Here is a 27,691-nt window from a genome sequence, read left to right on the forward strand (position 1 = left end):
TTTCCTTATTTTTACCAAAGTAATTTTTAACATTTAAGCCTACTTTTTAGTATTGCTTTATTTTATTTTTTATCTTAATGTTTTAGAACTTAAAAAGTAATGTACGAATGCTTCAAAAAAGAATAAAAAAAAATTATGTACGAAAAATAAAGAATGAGCTGCCTGCAAAATGCAAATTCAAAAGTCCCATTTCCAACGCGACATTTCCCGCACAAAGCCACTGAAACACCAGAAAACCAAAATGCACTTCAATTTCTGAACCCTAATTCCCAATCTCCCATCTCGCTTCTTAGCAAGAATGGCCTCCAAATTCCCCGACGAACCACCATGCGATACGCAGGGAACGGACGAAGGAAGCATCGCGTTCAGGAAGAAGCGGTCGCGGCGCGTTAGCTTCGCCGACCGAGAGATCACCTCAATCCACATCTTCAAGCGCGATGATGACTACGAGACCCCGCCAGACTCTACTCCGAAGCAGGCCTCTGAACCGGAAAAGGAAGTAACGGATCTCTTTAGGGATTTGGTGGATAGTGAAGACTCCACCAGTGGTGGCGACGACGAGGATGACAACGACGACGTTATGAGTGCTAGGAAGTCGTTCTTGAGGCCGATAGACACGCCATCTCCTGGTGGAAGTAGCACAGTTGGATCTGCTACCTCCAATGATGGTCAGTTTGGGCTGCATTGTTAATTTTTGTAAGCATTTTTTAGTTTAACAAAATTTAGAGTTTTCAGGAATGGTATGGAAAGCAAAATGCATAAATTGTGACTTCGATATTAAATCACATGGTTTTATGTCTTTAGTAGGTAGAAGTTAATAGTTTTTGGTGAATAGTGAAATGCTCCATTTTGCTTTTAGATGCAAAAATTATGTTTGAAGATGAGTTATGTTTTAATGTTTTGTCCATCTTTTATTAGATATGAATTGTGAATTTTCTTTTTAGCAATTTCTATGAATTTCGTTGGTGCTTATGCTGTTTGCCTAAGTGAAGGAGCAAAAAGTGTGTTTCAGTACAAAAGCAAAGAAATATTTTGAAAGATTATGAGAAAATATGCAATTGCTTTAGATGAAAAAGTACTGGATTTTACTTCTATATGGACAAATTATGTTATACTCGGTGTTACATTTTCAATTATTTCCTCATTTTAAATAAATTGTGCTGCTGCTTTTTACTTCTTTCATTTACTTTGTATCAATTACCCAAAAAAGCAAAAACAAGCAAGTAGCAAAAGCATCATAAAATGGAGCCTAATTAATATTTTATTACTGAAAATTCTTTATGTTCTATTTATAAGAAAAATCCAATGATTTAAGCTAATAATTAGAATGGTTAATGGTGGCAATTTCCATGGTTTGCAGAAGATAATTTTTTTGGACCCGTGTCTGCAAACTTTATTCGACCTGGAAGGTTATCTGATTCTGCAGCTTCAGATGATAACCATGATATCACAATGGATTCGACAGCATTTTCGATGCATTTTCGCAGCATTGCACGATCAGAATCAGGAGATTTCAATACTTCAACGGGAGTTCCTCTTCCATCTGAAGAAAAGACTCCTTTCCAAGCTAGAACATCTTCTGATCTGGAGAGTTTTATGGTGTTAACAAAAGTGGGGAAACTAAAGTCTCCATTGGCTGTACCTATTAATAGAGATTCCAATGACATGAGTCTTGTTGGAGAAAGCATGCATCGGTATGATTATGGGAGGCTCTCTCCTGCATTAGAAGCACTCTTGGCTGAAGGCAGTGAATTTAATGCCATCTCTGCTTCTGATTCTGCTAGGCCAAAATTATTAACAAGTGCTGTATCTCATGGTAATGGTAATGACTGCATGGAACCCTTGCATTTTGGGGATTCAGAGCTCTGCACCCGTAATAATAATGATATTTCGGGTAACGGCACTTCTATTGCTCATAACTCACTGGTTGAGGCAACGAGTGATACAACAACCACTCTTGCAGCTAAAATTTTGCGTGACTGCTCGTCGAACTCAAAGGATAGTCCAGTTGCTGATGATTTTGTTGATCATCAAACTCCTAAGCAGCTGAACAAAGTGCGTTATTCTATCAACTTGGTGCTACCTAGATTGCTGTTATCTGTGTTTTGGTAATTTGTTCTTAATAATTTAATTTGATAATATCCGGGAACAAAGTATGTTCTCCTATCAATCTAATGGTACTTCGGATTGTTTTCTCAGGATTTTGGTTGTTTTATTTTTAATATTAAATTTGATAATTTCAGTAAGTAGATTAATATGGGTTGTTGTAGCACCATGGGATTCTAGCAGTTCTCATTTATACTGTTCTTCTTTTGGATCCTAACATCTGCAGAGTTGTCATTTTCTTTTTCTTGAAATCTGGGATGTGGTTCTGTTCTTTTTAGAAATCCATGTTTCATCATGATGACATGTCATAGATGCAACTATATTGCACTTGTCAACTCAAGAAGAGTTACTATTCTAGTTTTCACCGAGACAATTTCATATTTTTCCTCTGTAGATGCCTGCATGTGGAGATGGTTAATGACATTTATATACTTAATTGCAGTTTAGTAATTATCTCCATTTTCTTCAGGAGGAACTAAGGCATGGATTTGCTCTAATTTTAGTTGTTTCAATTTCAGGGAGACAATGAGAATTCTGAAGTTCAGTCTGTAACACGTGTGTTAAATTTGGAGTCCATTGCTATCACTAATGGTACTCCAGTGAACCAGAGCAGTGAAGCTTTTCAGTTAGAGGTGGTCAGACATTTTGAAAATGGAAATCAGCTGCCAACTATTGATAGGCTGAAAGAAAATTTTCCTCAGCTGCATGGATCTCCATTAGCGGGGTCCATACATTCATTATCTGCTAAAAGACAACAAATTCTTCTGGATACTACTAATTCACCCAGACGTATGCTATTTGTTACTCCTTCACCAAAGCAATCAGGTTCTGTTTTGAGCAAGGGAAGTATAAATGAAGGTGGGACTGTGGCTTCCATTCTGAAAAGTAATTCTGAGTTAAAAATTCCAGAGCCTTCTTCCTGTACTTCTGCTTTCAGTGATGGAGGTCCAAAGTCAAAACTTGGATTATCAGATTCACTTTCTTCTAGAGCTTTGTCATTCAACACAATCATGGAGGAAATGAATGAGGATTTTCAGTGCCAACAGGAAAATGCCTTCACTAATAATAGAGAGGAGAAGTTGTCTGGTGTTGGTCTGAAGCAGGGGGAGAAAGATTGCAGTGGTCTTGGAACTCCAAAAAACATTAGTAGTTTGAGCCAAGATGGAGAGACCACAGGACTTGCAAAAGATGAATATAATGACAAATCTACTGAAATAATGGCCAAAATTACTTCACCTTCTAAGTTCACTCAGTCAGGAAAGAAAGCGACGAATCATTCGTTGACACCAGTAGATTCCGCAGATGCTGCGCTAGTAGCTTCCACTTTTAATTCCTCGCCAAAGGATATTGCACGTGAAATCAGCAAAGATAAGAGAGATACTGATACACTTTATAAGCTTGTTTCTCCTCTAGTGAATAGGTTAACTGAGAAGTTGTCATCACCAACGGGGCATAAAGATAGTCTGTTTGGCAGTTTAAAGCTTCACAATGAGGATAATATTGCCATTATTTCTAGACAAGAGTGCAACTCGGTAGAAACCGTTCCTAGCAGTAACAATTTAACTGCAAAAGCTGAAAACAGAACACCACCAAGTGCACCGCTTGTTGACTGTTTAATAAACACTTCTGCAGTAAAAGTGGTGGATGAAAGAGAAAGTAATGGATTTGATTTGCAGAATACTTTCTCAACCTCAATGAACTTCCCTGAGGGGCCTATCAGGAAGTTGCAGTCAGGAGGCCCAGGGAAAAATGCCCAGACTGCAGTTGAAAGAACCCAGTCCAGTGAACACTTTGTTGAGGAACAGATGAAAGCTTCTGTTTATGCTTCCCCAGATGCACATGCAAGGAAAAATGAGAGGTCACCTCAAAAGGTTTATATCTTTTTCTATATCTTCTCTTGGTGTCTGTCAGAACTGCAATCAGATCTTTCTCTTCTTTCTTTTTTTTTTTTTTTTTGTCAATACTGGCCCTTAATTGATACTATGGCTGACATTTAACCTCTGGTGCAATGATTGCTCAGAGTCCCTTTAGAAAGAAGCAAACTCGGAGTCCCACTTCAAAAGATCCAAGCCTAAGCCCCTGCAAGAAAGAAATGCATAATGCATTACATGGTGACAATATGCAACTCTCTGTTGCAAAAGATGTGGTATCTCTTAACTGCAGTCCAAATGTACACAGGATTGATGACTGTCTTCGAAGATCTAATCCAAGTCCTGTCCAAGACATCCAGAACATTTCAAAAAGAAAAAGGACTAGTGAAGAAGTAGCTTGTGTAGATGTGCAACATTCAGATAATAATATCCAAATGCAGCATGGTCTGAAATTTTGTAAAGTTGGAGAGAAAAATATGGACCACACATCAGAATATTCTTATGGAAGTAACATAGAAAATGAAAGGATTGAAGGTGTCAAGATATTGATGAATCAGGCTGATGTATGTGTTGCAGTTCTAGGTTTGCTGATATAATAGCAACATTTTCTTTTTACCCTTCCTTTTGAATTTGACATATAGAGCTTGTATTGCAGATTTCTCTCAAACTATCAGCAGATACAAATCAGCTACTGTCTCCATGTTTCGATAAACTAAATATAAAAATGGTACGTATCCTGCTTTTCTAAATTTACTGCATCCATTTAAACAGTTTTCTAAATGGGTTATAGATTTTGATGACATCTTTCATAACCTAAATTCCCATGTAAAAGTTTCCTCTTCTCTATGCATACATGCATGGCCTCAGTAACCTGAATGTGCAGATAAACATGTTGGAAGATAAATTGCTTCATCAGCAGAAGGTTAATATATTAGAGTTGCTTTGTTCTGAAATCCAATCCCAGCTTTGCTCAGTAAGTAAAATTGGAAACTTAGTTTTTGCAGGGATACTCATTGCTTCCTCTTACTCTAACCAAATTACACTATCATATTGCTGATACCACTCTTTTTTGTTGCCATCAGCAGGCATACAATGAATCCTGCAATATTCTACATAAAAGGTTGTTCCCCTCTGTGATTTTTATCACGGGCATATCACAAATGTCGCTAATATTGGTTTCTGGAATTGGTTTAGCATTACAAGTGGTAAAGTTGCTGAAATGATGGCCTTGCAGGGTAGCTGAAACAAGACAATTGCTCTATAGAATAGTATATGGAAAGGCTAAAATGCAGTTGATGCATGTTAAGCGTGAAAGAATGCTGGTATTTGCTTTCCTTTCTGTTTGTTTTTTCTTCATTTATCTTAAATGCCTACTCTCTATTACTTGATATATTTCTCATTTCAGAAACAGGTAGAGTTACTAAGAACCGGAGTTCAGGAGTCTCAAATGTTGAAGTTAAATTGTGCCAAACATCATTCTGTTTCTGCTGAAAAGGACACTAAACTTGGCGATAATTCATGTTCAGTTACATTCCTGGACAACCTTGAGGTACCCTCATCAGTTTTAAGATATGGATCTATTTGTTATGCCCTTTGCTGCTATAAAGGCTTCTGCTGGCCTTCATCTGCTTTATTTTACTATGTGTTTTCATCCTTTTTAAATCAAATCCATACGGGATTGGATTTGTATGGCACTCAGTTTTCATTTTAAAATTGTATTTTGATTTCTTTCAAAGACATTTGAGAGGATAAGAATTTGCTTAAATTAGAGTTATTATCTTGGAAGATTTTGGCTTTACATTTTCTTAAAAGTTCTATGACTTAGGATTATGATATCTATGTTTTTCTTATGATTAATTCTGTATGCCTTAAATTTGAGTAACAATATTTGCACGCTAAGCGTGTATATACATGTCATGTAATTTTTCCAAAAAAATAAAAGAATATTTTTATGTTTTAAGGGCATTGGTTTTCTATATTGTAAAATACCACTAACATTTAGCTTGAAGCATACCTAAGGGAATATGTGAAGAACTCTTAAATCTGTTGCACTGAATGCTTCTATTTGCATTCTATGAACTATACCAAAATCAGCATTCTCAGTTATTATGATTCATGCTCTCTCTTAAAATGCTGTCTTTTACAGTTGAACAACACAGTGCCTCTTATATTGGTTTAAAAGATGTGGGTGGTGGATATTTGGTTAGCTTTGTGGATTCTATGTTAAGTTTCTTTGTCTCATGACAGGGAGCCGGTGGTAAAGTTATCACGATGAAGCGTGAAGTTGAAGCTCTGGAAAAGAAAATAAAAAATTTAACCAAGTCTTTTCACATTTACTGCAAGATAAAAGGAGAACAGAGTTCTTCTGGCACTATTGAATTGGTCAACGATCATCTAAAGAAGAGAACTTGTTGCAGATTTATACGCCAGGATATTCAAGTATGTTGAGCTCTTGCTGTTTTTCTCCTTAAGTCACGGAAATTAATTTATATGACAAGAGGCATGACTTCTTGTTATTTCTTCAGTTGTGGGAGGTTGGTGATTTGCAGAACAGGAATGGCCATCACAATATTGTTCTCAACTACCATGGGTTTATCAGTCAGAGGTTTTTGTTATTGTATTTTTCTCTTTCAAAGACTAATATGTCAGAAATGTTTCACGTTTATTCTTACATTGTACTGATTTGCAGTCTCACGTTAAATACTGGTCGAGGTTCAAGCATTTTTGTTGCAAACAAATTGAATGATATGAACATCAGTAAGGTAACAAAGTCAACCATGTAAATGAAGCCATTTCCCCCCCGTTTCATTTCTCATACTTATCTTTATTTGTTAATTAGAACTTCCCAAACATGGATGCTTGCTTTGCGTTTTGTTTTGTCTTTAACCATGAACCAACAAAGAAGTATGTTGGCCCCAAAAGTTTGGCACAGGAAACACAAGTAAGTACTTTTGTCTCATAATTTCACCTGTACCTTGCTTTTCTCTTCTGCAATAAAACAACTTATTTCAGTTTAACTTCTATCAGAAAAGTACACCTTGCTTATGTTTTGATTCGTGGTTGTACTAGAATGAAGATAATAGTACATATTTTTGGGTTTCAAGCAAGTAACTGTAATTTCTTGCAGTTATCTTTTCTGACTTTGCTTGTTGAACTTGAGATTTTCCTGGTGCACTTTGTTATCTCAGAAATTTCAGTGTTTCAGGATAAAGACAATGTTTGAAACTGTTTTTATTTTATTTGTTCTGATTATGCAGAGAACCTGTTCACTTTTAAGAAATTTGCTTGATGTGGTTGAGGAAGTACAGATAGCACAATTAGAGATTAGAAATATGACACTAAATAGCTTTAATTCTCCATCAGGTACTTTCTTTCCATCATTATGTTATTTGTAACAACATGGTTTAAATCCTTAAGTCAATGGCTTCGGAGAATTTAAAATTTTAGCGTTTTCTTTTTATTATTTTTATATTCTGGGTGGGCATTAGGTTGCTAAGGTTTGAATCAAGCCTCTTGCAATTAGGCGAGGTGGTTGTTGGCTATTTGGTTCTTTTCGTCTTGAAACCATAGTTTAGATGGATGACTAGATCACTTTTCTTGTTAAATATACTGCCTTTTAAGCCTGTGCATGTTCTGTCCTGCCTTGAAACTGTCTTATTTACTTCTTTTTTTTTTTGTTTTAATTTTTATTGAGTGGAAAATAATTATTAATTTTAGGCTCCTTAATGTGGATTGGGGAAGAAAACAGTAGCAGTTAAAAAGAATTAGGGCTGAACAAATGAATAGGAAAGAAGATGGAACTTTAGAAACCTTAGGGTTATAGAAACCCTCTAGGTTTCTTAATGAAATTGAAAGAAATAATAATAAAAGTCTGCTGCTGTAAATTCTGTTACAGAATATACATAAGAGATTTACTTGGAAACAAAGTTTCTACTCTTCCTTGCAAATAAAGTTTAATTAATAATCCTATACTTAACTCCCAAGTAATTATAATTCTAGCTGTCAAAAAAAGATATCTAATCCTTTAAATAAAATAAACTGAAATAATAAAATTTATTTATTTTTAATTTGAAGCTCCTGCGTCATTCCTAGATGTTTCTTTTACTAGTGGTAGGATGGAATAACAGTCATGAAACAAATAGTGGTCAGGTTTCTTCTTCAGTGAGTTGGACACACTCAAGGTTGAGTCTCTTGTGCAATTACCATCCAAAGTTTTAATGCTTCTATCTCATCCAATTACTTCAATTTTGTAGTAGTGTTGTATTAGGGCTTGAGCATAGCCATACATGGCTTGGCAAAGTAAAATCTCTGCTGAGTGAACTACTTTTGCACTTATATCTGTTGAAATTTAGCTTGAAACTTGATAGCACCTCTATGCTTTGCAGCTAAGCAGCTGGATTTGCAGTTTGCTTTCATTGATTTTGACAGTGGTGTAAAGGTGACAATGACTCTTGACATGACTTGTTTGAACTGGTAAAGTCTTTCATAAATTGTTTGTTAAATTTTCAATGATAAGCATTTTGCAAGGCTGATAATTTATCTTATTTCTGAATTGCCCGGTTTGGATGTATGATCATTTCATGTGGTTGAGAAATTTATGCTCTATTGAGAATGGATTAATTTGTAACCGGTAATGTCTGATGCATTATCTTATATCTGAATTTCCTGGTTTGGATGATGACTCTTGATAGCATGTGTTTGAACTGGTAAAGTCTTGCATAAACTGTCCTTTAAACCTTTTTATTGATAAGCATTTTGCAAGTCTGATTCTTTGTCTTATATCTGAATTACATGGTTTGGATGTAAGATCTTTTCATGTAGTTGAGAAATTTATGCCGTAATGAGAATGGATTAATTTGTAACTATTGTATAATTTGTATCCAGAGCTTTGATCTTCGATAGTTGCAAATAGTTTGTAATTGCTTTGTTCATTATGTTGATTTTATACTAATTTCTATGGATTGGTTTGGTTCCATAATTAATGTAGACTTCAAATTAATGTCTTTTCATTTTCCAAAAAAACTTCTAGTTCAAAAAGTCGGATAATTTTATTGTACGAGTTCAGTTTTTTTTAACTTTGGATTGACTGTTTACTGTATATTGAATGTTATATTATTGGTCTTGCTATGGAAGTGTCATCAATATTGAGCTCTTTTAGGTCATCAAATTTTCCAGTTCTGGAACAGATTGTATTATAAGTGACAGATAATGATTCTTTACATGTTCAACAGATGCTGTAATTGTCTAAATATACAAATATTGGTTTTGTGCACATATGATGATTGCTTATTGTTGTATCTTATTTCATCTTTGTAAAATATTATATTATGCATCAACAAGAATCAAGGCAGATATGTTTTGTTATAATTTGTCAGCTAATTATACTTTCTTTTTTCTTGGTTTCTTACAGTGGAGTTTATCCTTCAGATATCCTACCTTATCAGTTACAGACTTCTGCCACTGGGACCGAAAATCTAGCACTCTCAGCTGAAATTAAAGCAGCAGTTGGGAACCTTAGATCTGGATATTCGAGGATTATAAGGATCTGTAGGTGTGTTTCCCAGGTGATTCAATCTTCAGGCAGGTGATGAGGGTTTCTAGCATCTTAAAGAAGACAGGAGGGACATCAACAATTTCTTGGAGTCCTTTCAATATTTGCTTGTGTGAAGCATGAAGTTTCTCTGTAAATTGTATTCTGCATGTTACAACTTGCCCTGACATCCTTAGTAAGTCATGATTACATTTCTTTCTCAAATTTGTGGAACAATTTTTTGTGGTTGTGTAAATCTTTGTCCTGGGGCACCTTAAAGTAGCCTGTTTACCTGGACCCGATGAGTTTGAAGTAAAATGAACTCTTTTAGCAGGCTAATCTCTTTTATCTTTTTCCCTATTTTTTCTCTTTGTTTTTTGTTCATTCCAAGTAGTAGTATTAATGATTTGAGGACTGACAAAGTACAGATATCCAAGACCTAATCCTAGTGAAGGAATCAACTTGTTAACATTCGAGAAATAAATCATGATGTTCAATCCCGGCATTGTGGACCGAAGTGCGGCATTTTGTATAGTTTGGACAGTGTATTTTCACACTAGAAATAAGAGCCCTGCCCTGCTAACGAGGTTAGCTCATCTTTCCTTTGAAAAAGAAAAGTCCCCTGAGAATTAAATTTTAGTTGTTGAAGTGTGTACATCATTGTTGTTTGAAATCGTAAATACTAGGACCACCTGATTTATAATGTCGTGCTGTTTTGGACCACTTAAGCCATTGTAGGATGTTGAATGTGTTTTTTCAGAGATCGAAAATGTCTGAAATTGTAAATTTAGCTTCGGATGTACGTTCAATTGTATAGTGTATGCAGATTTATCCTGCAGTTATAGGTGTATATTTTTCTAATTGCCGCGTGTAGGGGTTACATTGATTTAGCAGTCCAGGTTTCTAGGTTCTAAATTTTGATAAATGGGAATCTGTATTTGAACACAGATTTTTTCTTTCAAAAATAAAAAAGGGAGAAAGAAAATCTATCCAAAAAAATGGATTTTTCTGACGTGTCTTAGGTTTGATGAGGAGGATAAGCTGTTTCTTTCACACACTTATTTTCGGGAATCAAACTTCACTTTATGCTGAAACATCATATTTACAAATCCCATATTTTTGTAATCCATTTTTTGTAATTCTCCTTTGGCATAATCTCTCGCTCTTTATTTTATTTTATATTTTCATATTGGAATCTCGAAAAAAGTACATTGGGATTTACTGGAGCAGAGAGTACTTGGTGAGTTGGTTGGTGCTATTAAACATATATAGGGGCTTTATCCCTTAAGGAATAAGGTTATATTTAATCTTTGAATTTGATAAATTTTTCTGATTTTATCTTTAGTTTTTTTTTTGCTATACATTAGTCTTAGAATTGGATATATTTTTTAATTTGATATTTGAATTTAGATTTTGTTAGGTTACATAACATGACATAGAATTTGTGTGATATCATCATTTGATTTTAAAAAAAATATATATATATATATATATATATTTTAAGGTATTTTTAAAATTTTAAAAATTTTAATTCTTGATTGATAAGGTGGTATAATCTTATATTATATGATCAAATTTTAACATAATTTAAATTTAAAATAATTTTTTAAAAATATTAGATTTTAAAATTAAATTGAAAAAGGTTATCAAATTTCAGGACAAGATGTCTTATCTCTATGCCAAAAGTCGGTTCCATTCAGATTCTTGTTAACTAGCTTGAATCAAAAGCAGACCCTGGGGGGGATAACTTCAGATTCTTCAGGGAAAGGGAAAGAAAAGAAAGGGTTTTATTTTCAGGTTGGGTAGGTGAGAAACCTCTTCTGAGGTGCAGGTGGCTGTTCAGTCAACATTTCCCTATTTACTGATGAAAAATTGGACAGTAATTGTTGGGGGAATATGGAAAAATTTAGGAAGGGTGGGACATGTCGAATTTTGTAGGTATAACATTAGAATATTATATTATATTAATAAAATCATTAATCATTGAAAGGGAAGGGCAGTTTGGGTATTTGGGTTTTTATAAAAAATGGAAAAAGAAAAAGTGAAGCACTTTTTGTGGGGTTAAATCTAACCTGTCTTTTCTGTGTGCATCAACTTGCTCATTACTGAATTACAGACAAATGCCTTATCTGAATAAATAGTTAACTATTTGTGCTGCCCTGATCTTTTTTAATTTTTTTATTTGTATAAATATATAAAGACAATATAATAAATGATTAAACATGCATATTTTGATTTATCTATTTTTATAATGTTGCATTATTATGTTTATTATAATTTATTTACATTTCCTTTTTATTACAATTAAAATTGCATCTGTTCTCCACTCCGTTAAATCTTTTTCCAAACAAATTTCTCTACACTCATTCCCCCTTTCTTTTGCCACTTGTTTCTCTGCCCCCAAAATCACATTGATGCCATGGCTTAAAAATTTTGACTTGCTTTGCCCTAACTAAATATTCCTTTTTTATTTTTCAATTTTACATTTTAAGTAAATATTCAATTGTATATCAAATTTCTCAAAATAATACTATATCTTTTATTTAAAAAACTTAACCTATGTACTTTTCACAACTGAACTAATGTATTTTTTCTTTTACAAATTAAGGGAAGGAGAATTGCATTAATTGAGTTCGAATTAAGCTTTAATTACTGCTTTTTGTACTTTGATGTTATATATATATATATATATATATATATATATATATATATATGTGTGTTTTTGAATGAATATATTTATTATATTATATAATAAGTTATGCAGTTTCAGATATTGATAAATTTTTTAATTAATTGCCAGTGAAAGAAATAAAAGAGTATAGAAGTGTTAATGATAAGTTGGAATAAGATTTTGATTTTAATATCTTATTATTTTCTTGTCTAGGTTTAGATTGTTTTGGTAAAGTTCACTTTTTATTTAAAATAATATTTAAATTAATTATATTATTAAATATATTTATAATTAAAATGAATAAGAACATTTTAGAAAATGGCAAGAACATAAAGCAGCATAGAAAGAGAAACTAGGAATGAAGGTGACACTATTATTAAAGGTAAAAATAAACAGTGTACTATTATTATAATTATTGCTTTGGCTTCACTTGTTGAGTTGTTGACTAATTGGATTAAGCAATAAATTGGCTAATCCACAAGTAGAAAAGGACATTTGTAGAAAGCAAATAAAGGGGGTGGGGTGTCTTTTCCATTGGTCAAAAATATTTGAGTGTGGTTGTTAAGGTTTTCTTAAAGAAAATTACAAACACCATTCCATACCTTAAAGTTCCTCCTTTTTAGGTTAGAGGCCGCCAAGTGCACCCCCAAAAGCCAAAACTAATTTAAAATATCGCACACGTGGAAGATCCAATTCCATCTTACTTTAACTTTATTTCCTATTTAGATCTAAATTTTATTTCTTATGCCATCCGATGTCGTGGTTTAATTTTACAATTAATAATTTAAAAGTTAAAATTTGGATTATTATATTAAATTATGTAAAATATGTAATAATTTGAGAAACAAAGATTAATAACATACGCCCGATGTAAATAAGATTTATATAAAACAAAACATTAACGTGTAAAATTTTATTTGTGTTTATAATACTTCTCATACACATAAAAATAATGTGAACACAATTTTTTTATGAAATAAAATCCTATGAAAAATTATGTAAATATGAGATAAAATTGAGGCCCAACATTAAACTAAAATTATTCCTCTTATTTGTACCATCGTGACAAACTTTCTAAAATGTCACAATATGAAATATATCATTGCCAAGACATGCATATACCAAGTTCTGCATAAGATGAATTTTAACATTATAAACATTGCATATAAATTTGTATTACATAACATAAGAGATATGAACACGAAGAAAAACATGAAAATCAGTAAAAAATAACATAATATCATTGAAAAATAACATAAAATCACATTAAAATTTATATAAAATAAATTATTAGCATAGAAGTTTATATAAATTTAAATATATGAAAAATAATAAAACATTAAATTAATATTATGATAATTTATTTTTAATAGAAATACGATGAATACTTATTTAGTTTTGAAAATAGTATGGATGGTTTTGAAAATATATGTGCCTTATCTAGTTATCAAATCAAAGGTTAAAATTTATATTAATGTTACGTTTGGCAGGAGTTTTTTTTTAATGTTTTAACATATGTTAGCAGTAAATTAATTTTAATTGAGAATTTTAGCTATTCATATGATTTGTTTTTGAAAAACAGAAGGAATTGCTTTTATTTACTTTGAAGATCTCTTTATTTTTTATAAAATTTTGTACTCAATTTTTAATATATTTTATATTTAATTATCATATATATGTATTAAATAAAAGTTTTATATTACTACACATATAAATGTATAATTTAATTTTAGAATAATGAGGTGATTTTTGTGTTGAGTTAGAAAGAAATGATGATGAATGAAGATTGGAACACGAAGAAGAAAATGTGATGAAAAATATGTTATTATCAAATAATAGAATAGTGAGGCGACTACTTACAATGGGATTGTCTCTACAACTAACAAACAAATGGCTTTTGATGTATAAAATTACATTAATTGTGACATGATTTGTGCTTTTCAAATGTTAGCTGATTGAGTTAAAGTGAGATTTTGACACTTTCATGCCTGTAATTAATTTACTTAGAAATGAATCAAAATTTGTGTTGTTTGTATGTGGAAACATTTATTTAAATTAATAAAAAATTAAACACATGTCTAAACAATAAACCTACTTCATTCACGACAAAAAAATTTAACAATATCCGATCACTATTTCTAAATTCTTATTACAAAATTGTTTGTTATAATTAATAATAATTAAGTACTAAATATAAATATATTATTTTGAAATTTTAATTTTATTAATATGATATTTTAAATGTTTTTGGATACAAATGAAATATAATCATTTTATTATAAAAATATATATATATAGATAAAAGAGTTGTAGTAAAATAAGCATAAGAAGAAATGGAGATGGAAGTTGATGATAGGAGGGACCAAGAAAGGGGGCCTAACTTTTTCTTTCACGATTGAAAAGGATGGGGTCCCACTTTTTGCTTTATTTCCCCATTTTGCCTTTTTATTTATATTTTTCTAATATTTAATTTTCTCTCTCTTTGCACTTTTAGCTTAGTCATCATCTTTTTTTTCCATATACACCCACCAATTTCTATCTCCTACCTCCATAAACCCAAAACAGAGGAATAAATAATTAAATAAAACAGGGCAAAAACCTGAAAATAGAGCTCAAAACAGGGGAAAAATACAGAGCAAAAGCAGCAAAAAAACAGAGAGAAATTCTGGAAGGCTCCTTGCTTTGGGGTTTCTCGTTGTAATTTCCTTTTTATATATAAATATATAAAATTCCTATTTCGATATTAGAGCTAGTAACCGATCTTGTCATCTTTTTTTTTTCCCCTCAAGGTAAATTTCTTATTTCTCTTAAGATTAAAGCTTTTAATTTGATTTTCATTTCTGGGTCTTTCTCTTTTCCTTCACTTCATTTTGATTTCATTTACGGTTTTAGATTCACTTTTTTTTTTTATTTGTTAGTACATATTGGTTTATTGGTTTGTTGATTGATCTCCTTTATTTTTTTTTTTTGCTTAATTTGTTTGTTTGTTTGTGTGGTTTTTGCTTTGATTATGGAGTTCAGTCTTTAGATTGAAGTTCTAATTCTTTAATTTTACATGTTCTGGAATGGAATTAGTCTTGCTTGTAGTGCTTTTCATGGGAAGCTTACTCCCCTGCCTTTTTCCTTTTTATTAAAATTAAAAAATAGTTTCACTTTTTTTTTTTTTTTACTTGTTTTATTTTGACTGTTTGAGTCGTCATGGATGACTAAAATTTAATGAGGAATTTTCTCTCTTCTACTCAATTCTGTTTTGAGTGTGTCTATGTGTATTTCGCTTTTGCTTATTCTCTTATTGTATAATTTATTGTTTTCTGTTTGTTTCTAGATGCTTAGAACTGTTAACTTTTTGGCTGTCATTATAGAGAAAATTAGCGACTTTTAGCGACTTTTACTCTTAAACAGTGCTGATCATGTGAACTCTTGGATGATTAAAGTGACTTCTAGAATTTGAACCCTTCGCTATATCACTATTGTGTGATCAAATTTTAAGTAATTAAGCTACCCCATATAGTCAGTAGATGTTGATTGAGCTTGCTTTTACATCAAACATGAACTGAAATCTCTTCTAACAACAATCTTTTACTCTTCTCTATATGACAGCTATTGAAGGGAACGAAGAAATAGCAGAGTCCGGGATCATCTGAGAAGCTACTTGCCCCACTTGATGTATAGTTTGCTTAGAATCCTGTAAATTTTGGAGAAAAGCTCTAGTGTTTGGTTAGGACTAGTGTGATTGGAAAGATGGGTTACATTTGTGATTTCTGTGGTGATCAACCTTCGCTGGTATATTGCCGGTCTGATGCTGCTTGTTTATGTTTGTCATGCGATCGAAATGTCCATTCTGCTAATGCTCTGTCAAAACGCCATTCGAGAACATTGTTATGTGAAAGATGCAATTCACAGCCTGCTTTTGTTAGATGTGCTGAAGAAAAGGTTTCCCTCTGTCAAAACTGTGATTGGATGGGTCATGATGCCTCTACCTCGAATTCAACACATAAGAGGCAAACAATTAATAGTTATTCCGGTTGCCCATCATCTGGGGAACTTTCTTCCATATGGTCATTTTTTTCACAACCAGATTCTGCAGGCGAATCTGCTTGTGAGCAGGAATTAGGTTTGATGAGCATCTCTGAGAACATAGAGAATACTTCCTGGGACCCTACAGTAAACACCATTAGCCACAACATTGCTGTTGTTGTTGAGGTTAATGATGACTGCAATGTGGATAAGGGAAGTGGCTGGACCAGAACTTCGATTCCTGAACACAGACCTGCACCACAACTTCTGGATCAGGCAGCCGGATCAACATATACATCACTGCCCAAGGTAAATGATGAATTCTGAATATTTGTCTTTGACAAACTTAGATGCACTATCCTTGAGGTACTTTCAGGCCCTTGATATCTGAGTCTCTTGGGGCAATATTAAAGAACTATGATAAGCTTTTCAAGAACGGGTCTAAATTTGCAAATGCATTCTGCAGTCCGTGCTTAGTGCTGAAAGCATATTTACAGCGAGTATTCTGTTATAGCTACTCCTTCTGACCAGCAAACTAGCTTAAGTGAAAACTTCTTGTTCCAATTAGTTTCTTCTGTGGAAGAACTGTATGCCAATTTCAATTCCTTCCTTTTATTGATTTCATTTTATGATGGAAATTGAAGGTCCATCCAGTTGAACTTGATTGAGTTTTCATTTAAATGTAAAAGATGTTGATCTTTCAGTAGACCTACAGTATAACTTGAACTTTTATTCAGTTTTTTTTTTTTTTTTCTTGGCCCAGAAGCAACTCAAGTTTTACTGTAATATTACAGATGACTATTCAGAAGGCCTTCACAGTGGAATTACTATATCACTAACCTGGTCCTCAGTTATATTTGTGATCTTATGCCTTTTCTTCCATGGGTTCATAATTGGAATCTAGATCTCTCTGATTTCACCCATATGAATTTCTTTCTGCTTCTAGTCTAATGCCATCATCTACATTGTTGAAGTATTACATTTATTTTAATTGAGAGGGAAAAGGACAGTGTGAAAGTGATGTACACAAGAAACAGGGAAAGTTGGTTGATGTTTTTGTTGGAAGTCATCAAAATTTTGTTCTGATCATAAGAAGATTGATTATTTGTAATTTTGTAGAATTTTAGTATCAGATGGTTCAAGTTCATTTTTGACATAGTAGAGATAATATATTCCCTTTTGGGAATCTTTGCTAATTTTGTACTTAATTTGCAGTTTTGTCCTCAAACAAAGTATCCTGGACTTTCTGAGGATGATCTGTACGATGACTTCAACATAGATGAAGTTGATTTGAACCTTGAAAACTATGAAGAACTCTTTGGGGTAACTCTCAATCATTCGGAAGAACTTTTAGAGAACGGTGGAATTGATAGCTTATTTGGGACAAAAGACATGTCTGCTGCTGATTCCACCTGTCAGGGTGCAGTGGCTGCTGAGGTTATCTCAATTTCTTTTGTTCTTGCTTTGTGGTGAATTTTTTAGATGTTATGAATTTTTTTTCATGGTGTTCTTGATTAGAACTTGTGATACATATTGCATATTTGAGCTATTTTCTTTTCTTAATGTGTAAAATGGAAGCATTCCTTGTCAGATTAAAATAGAGAAAAAAATTGACGATCATGAGAAGCTTTAATTTGGTGAACAGACTGTTAGTTTAGTTGTAGTTATAGTACATCCTACACAATTTCTACTAGATTTTCCATTCTGTTCCTCGAAGGAAATTATTCATTTTGGTGGGGGGATCAATAGCATCAATAACCTTAATTTCCAGACATGAGTAATGTATCCAAATGAAGTTTATTGTCCTTCCATTTGCTGTGTTTTCATTTTGAATAATGATGAAATTTCAGTAGTATCTGGAGAAAAACAATCTTGATTCTCAGACATAACCAATATAAAAAAGGAAGTTTATTTCTCCTTCCAGTTTCAGGAAAATGCTCCTCTTTTGACAGTGTCGATTATATAGCGCATTATTGGTGCTGAGATTGAGGATTCCTCAAGCTTGCAAGTACTTGATCTTTCAGTGCCTTCTTGATTATTATTAGATCGGCTTTCTTGTAAAATATGTATGTTTTAATAATCTGCTTATGAACATTGTCACTTCAATCTGCTTGGATATTACATGTTTGTTTCATCTTCGTTAGGGAGTCATATTGTACAAAATCATTCATGGTGCACTAAGAATTTCAAGTTGTACTTGGAAAATGTTCTTACAATATTCTTGTCCAGGGCTCATCCATTGGACTGGTCAATGCAATCCAGCCAGCATGCAGCAATGCGGCATCAGCTGATTCTGTGATGAGCAATAAAACGGATTCAATTCTGTATTTTACGACAAAGCATGCACATTCAAGCCTCTCGTTTTCTGGCCTTACTGGAGAGAGTAGCGCTGGTGATTATCAAGATTGTGGGGCTTCATCAATGCTCCTCATGGGAGAGCCTCCCTGGTGTCCTCCATGTACTGAGAGCTCGATCCCATCAGCAACTCGAAGTGATGCTGTCATGCGTTACAAGGAAAAGAAGAAGACACGGAAGTAAGTATACGCTGTTAACCCATATAAAGTGTACATATTTTCTAGTTATATTTAGATATAATTATTAGGTTGTTGCATTTGTTGTTTTAGTGCTTCTTGCATTAAAAATTTCTGGATTTTGAGATGTTCTTCCTTTCAATTCCTCTCCTGCGTCTGAATTTTTAGTTCTATGGATTGATGTACCACATGGGTTACTAAGTATACTATCATGGCTTGAGTTCATGTTCTCTCTTGCACTTCCTAGTTTTTTCTTCTTATGGACTTTCTCTATTGGCCTTTAAGTTTCAGTTTAGGCATGCAGCAATGGATTCACGTCTCCAAATAAAATATATCAAACCTGTAACGTTTTAACATTTGTATTTTTTCTTGTATCTGAGTATCATCATCTATAAGTTGTGTGTTTTCGTTGCTATTCTTGTCATTGAAGGAGCTTGTTTGATTGCGGTGCCCGCTAGCAAGGAAAGGTGGGTTGGCTACATCCATGTATATTTATCTCTGGGAAATGAGATATATATTCTCTTTACTGTCAGTCTCAACATTTTATTTTACCGCTAGTCTTTGATTATAAAAAAACCATTCCACATGTTGGAGGAATTTTATATGTTTATTAGTTTCATCCTTGTGGCATATGATAGGTTTGAAAAGCGAGTGAGATATGCCTCGCGCAAAGCAAGGGCTGATGTGAGAAAGCGAGTGAAGGGACGCTTTGTCAAAGCTGGTGATGCCTATGATTATGATCCGTTGAATCAAAGCAGAAGCTGCTGAGAGTACAAATTTTTTTAACCATGCTTACAAAAAGGAAAGAAACACATGAATGTTAGTTTGAAAGAATTTATTATTCTTTGCCTAATAATGGAGAAATTGATGCTTGTACTTTTTTCTTTCCTGAACTAGTTATATGACAGGGTATATGTATATATGGTTGTATCTCAGGGCCCCAGGTTTTATCAGGTGATGTTGGATACAGAACTGCCTTGAATAAATTCCCGAGGCCCGGTAATGGAAAGATTCTTGTATCAGGACATCATTCGCCGAGATCTGCCTTTGCCACCACCCAAGCCACTGCTTTCAACCTCATCAGTTCTTCAACCCATCCGTATTCATTCTCGGTGTTAGCGCTTCTATAAAAGCTGCTGCTGTCACCGCCACCACTGCGCCTTGGAATGTCTCAGTTATAGGCAAGAAAGCATGCAGCTGTAGTTTTGCGCCTTTTTTTTTCCTTCACTTCTGATGGACATGTATGTATAGCATAGGTATTCTATTTCTAAGTTCAGTCTAGTATTTTAATTGTTTGCCAAAAGTAAATAATTGTGCCCGCTGGGTCAGACAAGGGATATACACTTGTAGTTCTCTTTTATGGTTGGATTTGTACAGCACTGGATTTGATCACTTTGCACTTTGGATGGACATTGTGTGTAAACTTTTATACAAAAAAAAGAAAAAAGAAAAAAGAAAAAAAGAAAACATTTTCTACTCTTTTTTGTATCTACCCCCTTCACCATGAAACAAAGGCAATGCTTCTGAGAATCTGGTGTATCATACAATGCCAAGCAATAGAGCCTTAGGAATAATGGCGAATAACACTTTTATCCCTGTTGATGTATTGTAAGAGACATATTACCCACAGGAATGATTATTATAAGAGGGCATGGACATAACATCGATATGTATAAAAATTTCGTTAATTATTTTCAACAACTAAAACAAAATACATATTGGAAATCTGGTTTGATTACAGTAACTACCAGGATGAACACATCATCATCAGCTATAAAAGAACCAATAAATCCATAGGCTCACTATGCTCCAATATCTTCCTTTCATGCATCAACAATGGAGCAATGAACGATCAGAGTGCAAATTAAGGCAGTATGGAGAACAATCATTCCTCTTGGTTTAATTCATTTATAAATAATAAATAGACCACCACACAAAATTGGGAAGAAGTAAAGAAAAAGGGAAAAAAAATTCAGGTTCAGCTGTTATACTATGGCCTGCAAGAACACTACTACTTAATCTCAAGCTCAAAGGACATCAATCATCATCTGAACCACTATCTACAGACATCCTTCCAACATCATCAACTATTGCCGAGTCCTGTAAACAATTGGCAGAAAAAAACTTGTTACCTAAAATGAAGACGTAAACCCATGCAGTCACTTCCTGCACTCAAAATTCACGAGTAAATCAAATGATGGTGTCTACTAGAGAAAGAGAGGGACATGACTTGTGTAACAATCAAAAGAATTAGCATTCTTACCGCCATTTTATCCCAGTCCTTCAACTTAGGATTTGTTAGCATGTAATTATCACGCAATGGGGCCCAAGCAGGTCCTTCATCATTCAAAGAATCAGAAGATGTATTACCCTGCATGTCATAAAGCTGCGTAAGCAATTACAGAAAAGTTTCTACAGAATCCAAATAACAAATAAAGAGGCAATTAATGTGACGTTCCCAGCAAATTATGAGCCTAATTAGATAATTCTTTTGTAGCTTAACATTGACAAGATGATACACATATATGCTAAAGTTTCGTAGATAGACCACAAAAACATCCAAAAGTACTAAGGAAAAAAGGATATCAGGAGAGATATAGCACAAATGCAAGGAATTTGTAAAATACTTAAGAAAATAACCAACCTTACTAGAATAATCGCGTGCTGGCAATGATGTCTTGCCTAGCTCTGAAAAGAAGGCTTCTTTCCTTCGCTTCCTTATCACTAGCAGGAAGCATGAACCACAAAGTCAGAAAACTGGAACTTTAAAAGTAACACACTTTTAAGGGTTATCCAGGGGCAAGCAAAGTTTTCCATAATCTTTTAAAAGTAGCATACGTTAAGTACCATGAAAATTGACATCCGCGCATAAAGAACCTAAATACTACTCAGCTCTAAATCTAGGGTATCAAGGCATAAATATTTTATGAAATCCATTTAATTTTTTCATTTGTACACCATGATAGAACTTAAAACAGCAAACATAGTTTCTATAAGCACCAATAACTAAGAACCATTCCGTTAGATTTAGAACTAGCTGCAGATACAGGAGAAAGATGAAGTTTATTTCAATAAATAAGAACCATTTCAAATCTAAGCTTTTGAAAGAATAAAGTCTCTACCATCTGATCAGATAAAAGTGACAACAGTTTGTATGTATATGCATATAATATATATATAAAAGGCTCACTGTTCAAGGTGAGAACCACTGAGTGACAAATGTATGAGAAGACTGCCTGGTGATAAATCGATAATAGTATATCATGTCTTTTCTCACTGATCTAGCCATAAAGATGTTAGACATAACTTGAAAGAAATTAAGCAAGAAGCCAAGAACAAGCATTCCAAGTTATTTAAATGCCAAATGCCCATAAGAAGGCCTAATATACAGAACAAGATTTACATGGCAGCCGGGTATTGCACATTTCCCATAATTTAAAAAATTTGCTTTTAGATGTTCAATATAAAATTATAGTTGTAGTGATATAAATATACCTTTTGCATCTTTAGACCTCGAAGGGTCCAATCCTTTCTGAGCCTTTTGTGCTTTATTCACCTACATGATATATGAAACAACAAAAGATTACGCAGAGACTGGATAGTAATAACTATCAATCAGACTAAAAGACAAAATAAGATACTTCAACAAAGAAATTTTAGCTTCCATAAAACAACTTACAGCATTGAATAACTTCACCACTGAAATTTCCAGCAACACATAAAAAAACATAATTAGTATGAGAAGAAATAAGCAATGAACTAAGTTATATGTATAACATTAGAAGAAAATATGGTCTAAAAATACAATACCTCCTTTTGTAGCAATACCGATTAGAAACTTTTCCTGTGAATCCAAGTAATTTGCAGGCTTCACATGCCCTTTCTCTGCATCCTGTAACATTAAAATCACATAGCCTAAAAAAAAGCATAACGCAAGCTGTCATTGTAAAATATTTAGCAAATTCCAAGGCAAATACCAAATGTTTTTCTTTCTTAGCTTCTCCTTTGACTTTCCTTTCAGCTTCTTCTTCAGTTAACTTCTTTGCAACAAGTTGCTTATCCCTGATAATACAGGACCCTGTAACAATTTTTAAAAAGAATTATTGGGGAAAAAAAAAACAAAATATTCTATCTGAAATGAAAAAGACCCAAGTTCAGAAAGTAGCATTACCAATGAATCATCAGCCACATTCCTCTTTATAATGTTCTTAAATGCCAACCTGAATGCTCTGACACCTTCCGTAAACCTCATAATCCCAGGTTGAATTTCACCTCCTCCTTGTTCTTCTCCTTCTGAATCATCACTTCCTTCAAAAGAAAGATCTCCGCCGCGCCCTCTCGGGGTATCATGAGAAACTGCCTCCTCCACTGTGTCTTCCTTTTCCTCCTCCTCCTCGTCATCAGAATTGTAGTCACGGGCACGTTTCTCAAACAGATATCTCATTTTTTTACTTTAAACTTTTTTCCTTTACCCTCCAACATCTTGAGCTTCTTATTTTTGGCTTTGTTACCTTTCTTTTTACCCAGATTTCTTTTCCTTTTTCCGGCTGTAAAACTGCCTTCCTCCATTGTCATTATCAGCTTCTTTCTTTCTTTGAACAGAAAAAAAAAAACAAGGATGACAAGAAAGAGAAGATTACAAAAACCCTTTTTAAACCCTAATTATACCGAGAAAACTCAGAAGCAGAACAGTCTTTTATTTTCTAAATGAATTTTCCTTCTCGCTTTATTATTACCATTATTATATTTTATTCAAAATAAATAAATTAATTTTTATATATTAAATTAAAGAATAAATTAATTTTATAAAAAATTATAATTTTTGGTTGTTTGAATTAGTCTTTTAAGAAAAATAAAATCCATATATTTTACTATTTATTGAAAAAATTACTCATGTTGTTTTTGTCAAAATTTTATTCATTTTACTTGAATTAATCTTTTCGTATCAACTTGAAATATATATATGATACATTAAATGTTACTGATTACTCCAACAATCATATTAGCACTTAACAATAAAAATATATAAAAATTTTAATAACAATCACTAATTTATTTTTGATCTAATATATAATAAGTAATTTACTTTTTTAATAAAAAGAAAAAATGCAATTCTTTTACCCTTAAATGCCAAAAACTTTTAAGTTCTTTGTTTCGGCCCTTTTATTTTATTTGCGCTCTACATTTCTTTTTCGCTTTTCATGGAATTATATTTTTTGTAGGCAAAATTAAGCATATATGTTAATTTTAAAAAATATTTAGGATATTAAGTTTTTTTTTTTCCTTAATTTAAGAGCATGGATCGATTTTGAGAGAGATGGCAATTTCTACAAGAAACTTTCTGGGGGGACATGGTAAGGAGAGAGGGTGAAACTTATATTTTCCTAAAAAGAATATAAGAAAATGGGTGGATTTTGATGTCTTTCAAGGCAAATAAAGAGAATTTATATTTTTCCATTGATTATTTCAAGATTCTGTGGTATAACTTATTCCCTTCTTTGAATTCTCTTATAAGTTTTATCTACATTTTCCTTCCCCCTTTAAAACCCACCTCTTCAAATTTATCTCCATTGCTTAAGAACTTTTTGGTTTTCAGATTTTATTCCCATTTCTCATATGGGGTTTCCCTCATTTTCTTCCATTTCTCTTTATTTTTTTTATTTATTTCTTTTGGTGTTGAATTCCAGTTGATTTAGGAAGAAAAAAAAAATCAGAACTTTCCTATATGGGTATCCCTCATTTGCTTAGGAAATAAAGTCCCAGTTGGGTTCTGCAGCTTTAGAATGTTTCTCATCAAGTTAGTTTGCCATTTTTTTGCTCATAAAAAATACAAAAATCTAATCTTTTTGCAAAATTTCAAATTCTTTTTCAAAGCTATGCATAAGCTTGGGTTCTATAAATCAAAAGAAGTAGCGATAACATGGAAGATCATGGGCATCGCCATAATAGTTCTGTTCTTAGTGGTGATAACATAAAAGGATGAAAGGATTGGAAGAAGAAGAGTTGAGGAAGATGACACAAGAGTTGTGCTTGTAAAGGTTGACTTGAAAATTTATAATATTAGGCTCCATTTGTTTGTCAGGAAAATGTTTTTCGAAAAATAATTTATTTTTCTGATATTTAGATGAATCTACGTGTAAAATATTTTCTGTTGTTTGATAGATTTCTTGAAAATATTTTTCAAAAAAGCTGTTTTTACATATACCAATAAATTTATATGCCATATACATAAGTAGTCCGGATTACATGTGTTGGTTTTTTTAGCAGAAAACTAAAGGAGAAAAAGAAAAACGAGTGCAGAATAGTTTGAACAAGAAGAAAATTGAATTTGATCTCCAAAAATCAGATCTTTTTCATTGACTTAGAAGCATTTATGTTACAATGAAATATGGTAGTTACCTAATGTATAACTACTCTCACTAATACATGACAAAAAGCTTAGCTAGAATTACACACAAAATGTAGCTGACATACCAGCTATAACATCAAACATAAATTAACAACTACTCCTACTAACTTTAAGTATAAATTACAAAGGAACTAAATCAAGTTACAAATGAACAAAATAAACAAAATGCTTCGCTTCTCGGTTCAACTTGGATCTTTGGTCTCAGTATCTTTGGTTTGTCTTTGGTTCCTGTTGCATTACAGGCCAAAGTTCAACAACGTCTTGTACCTTGCTTACTAACAAAGTAGTGCATATTCCTTTTAGTGCATTAAGGGGAATTATGATTATGATATGTTGACATCAGAAGAACCTATATATTCTTAAAAAGTAAAGATATGAAAAAGCATAGTGTTGAAATGACTATTCAATGACATTGAAAATAATATCTAGGTGTCTAAAATTCAAATTTAAGGGCATAAGCAAAGCAAATAACAAAGACAATGTCACCACAAAAACTGTAAACTAAATGAAATATCGTAAAGGCTGATCCAGAGATAAAAAATAAAATCTTTATTTGAAGTTCAAGGTCTTTGAAATGAACATACCCAAGCAAGCAACAAGGTATCTTCTAAAGCAATACATTGTAAATGATTCATAGCAATCACGTAGAATCGAACAATCAACACTAATTGATGGATGCACCAATGATACAAATTGTTAAAATATTTAATGTTTATAAGCAATAAGATAATCAACACAAAATATATACCGTACCTTGAGGTCTCGATGGTAAACACCCTTGCTATGGCAGTAATCCACAGCATTGATATGCTGTTGAAAATACTTTCTAGCTTCATCTTCCTTCAACCTCCCTTTGCTTGCTTGGCAGAGGAAGATAACAAGTCAATAAAAACCAAATTAATATATAGGAATAAAATGTTGATACACAACTGAGATTTGATTCCTGAAGCACTTTTACATTCCAAGAGTAAACACAAATTTCTTACAATTTGGTCAAAAAGTTCACCACCAGTCACAAGTTCTAGAACAATGTATATTTTTGTCTTGCTAGCCATCACTTGTACCAAGAATATTGCTAGAAGTTACCAAGAAATATAGCCTTACCATACTTAAAATATTTTTTAAAAGCCAAGTGGAGTCTTATTTTGACAAAATGCAAGTCAAATTTGAAAGAGAGCAAACGAGAAACAAGGAAAAAATACATGGAGATCAATAAAGTAACTAAACTAGTAAAACTTCGTGCCAAACCTCATACAAGCGGATGACATTTGGGTGTATGATGAGTTTCATTGTTGAAATTTATCATTTAATCTGCAAATGGAAAGAGAAAAGAAAAATGTAGCATGCATAAGGTAAAACATAAATAAGATTCATAAGGTAAAAAAAATCCATCGCTTAATACTATTTTGAAGAATAGTTTTTTTTCTTTTTGGGTAAAACATTAAGCAACCAAATGAGAGACATTCAAATAAGTTAATCTTAATTCAGAATTAAGTCAAGCTCACAAATAAAACATGTATAATTGCCACCAAACTGGAGGACATGTTATCCGGACTCCTCATTTTTCCTAAAATAAAGTATACCACATATGTGCTCAACAAATATTCAAAAATGAGTATGGCGGATTGATCCTCCACTTAAATAAAGGAACTTAGAAAATGTTTAGCAAACCCATGTCAGACTCATACCCATATCTAAAACTCACCACAGAGTTGAGTAACATAGCATTGAGGGGAATAGAACCTGATAAAGAAAAGAAGAAAAGAAATAAACTAAATTATCTTGTATTGACTAAGTTGAATTATACCTTTGAGTTATACCTTCTTTTGCAAGCTAATTTGTATTCCGCAAAAACTCTAGGAAACATGCATTAGAGTCATTTCTCCACCTATCAACACTTTCTCTATTGACTCAAGTAGCTTTATATTACTAGCATATTGATTTTTGTTCTTTTTTTTTTATCAAATCAAGTCAAAAGGGAAGATCTTTGGATTTAAGTTTGAAATGAAATGATAAGCAGAAACAAATTGCCCACACCAACCCAAGAAACGATCAAATTTATGGCAAGATGGATCAAACATCGAAATATAGAATAAAACCAAAACAAAATATGGTATAAGGAACAATCTTAAACGAAATTAACTTACAAAATTCCTAGTACACAAGTCAGACAACAAAGGAGGTTCCGCATTTCGGAATAAGATCCCTTTAACATCAATGTTTCCAGAAACACAAAATAAATATAAACTAAAAAATAAAAATGCTAGAAATCAAAGAACGATCATCGTCTTAAGCCAAGACCTAGCGGACCCAGCGAAGAATTCATGGTAGATTTGCCTGAGAAAGAGAGGAAACGAAACATAATATGCTGAGAAGAGAAGATATGCGACGGACTTGTACCTGGAAGAGAATATGAAGAACGGAAGAAGGAAAAGGAATGAAGAACGGAAGAAGAAGAAAAAGCCTTACCTGGATGACGGAGGAATCAAAAAAGGTCATTGACCAAACTTTCTCATCGTCGTTCTTCAAAATCGCGCAGCTCTTGAGGAATTTAGG

At 32.9% G+C, this 27,691-nt stretch overlaps 2 protein-coding genes and 1 pseudogene across 4 annotated transcripts; 2 read left to right on the top strand and 1 right to left on the bottom strand.

Moving 5' to 3' along the window:
* Positions 1-98: 98 nt before the first annotated feature.
* LOC108474074 (uncharacterized) lies at positions 99-9,846 on the top strand. Its single transcript, XM_017775968.2, has 16 exons — positions 99-668; positions 1,361-2,055; positions 2,625-3,977; positions 4,127-4,540; positions 4,633-4,704; positions 4,861-4,950; positions 5,063-5,097; positions 5,212-5,299; positions 5,383-5,526; positions 6,225-6,416; positions 6,503-6,582; positions 6,667-6,739; positions 6,817-6,918; positions 7,235-7,340; positions 8,363-8,450; positions 9,388-9,846. The coding sequence occupies exons 1-16, from the start codon at positions 299-301 to the stop codon at positions 9,563-9,565; spliced, it is 4,080 nt and encodes a 1,359-aa protein (XP_017631457.1). The 5' UTR covers positions 99-298; the 3' UTR covers positions 9,566-9,846.
* A 4,657-nt stretch (positions 9,847-14,503) lies between these two features.
* On the top strand, positions 14,504-20,571 carry LOC108474050 (zinc finger protein CONSTANS-LIKE 9-like). Of its 2 annotated transcripts, XM_053021884.1 has the most exons (6): positions 14,504-14,967; positions 15,779-16,504; positions 17,411-17,632; positions 18,425-18,729; positions 19,365-19,545; positions 19,663-20,571. In XM_053021884.1, exons 2-5 carry the CDS (start codon positions 15,920-15,922, stop codon positions 19,492-19,494), a joined length of 1,242 nt encoding a protein of 413 aa, XP_052877844.1. In that variant the 5' UTR covers positions 14,504-14,967; positions 15,779-15,919; the 3' UTR covers positions 19,495-19,545; positions 19,663-20,571. The 2 variants fall into 2 exon arrangements, with proteins under 2 accessions (XP_052877844.1, XP_052877845.1); XM_053021885.1 differs by lacking the exon at positions 14,504-14,967 and having other exon boundaries at positions 15,423-16,504.
* On the bottom strand, positions 20,396-23,469 carry LOC108474051 (uncharacterized; annotated as a pseudogene). The gene is made up of 8 exons (XR_008274499.1): positions 22,898-23,469; positions 22,704-22,804; positions 22,537-22,618; positions 22,406-22,425; positions 22,222-22,282; positions 21,371-21,450; positions 20,990-21,097; positions 20,396-20,826 (listed from the first exon to the last, which is right to left on the bottom strand). The product of XR_008274499.1 is annotated as an uncharacterized LOC108474051 (transcript).
* Positions 23,470-27,691: the final 4,222 nt, after the last annotated feature.

This window comes from Gossypium arboreum, chromosome 11, assembly GCF_025698485.1.
Source record: "Gossypium arboreum isolate Shixiya-1 chromosome 11, ASM2569848v2, whole genome shotgun sequence".
In the NCBI taxonomy this organism is placed as follows: domain Eukaryota; kingdom Viridiplantae; phylum Streptophyta; class Magnoliopsida; order Malvales; family Malvaceae; genus Gossypium; species Gossypium arboreum.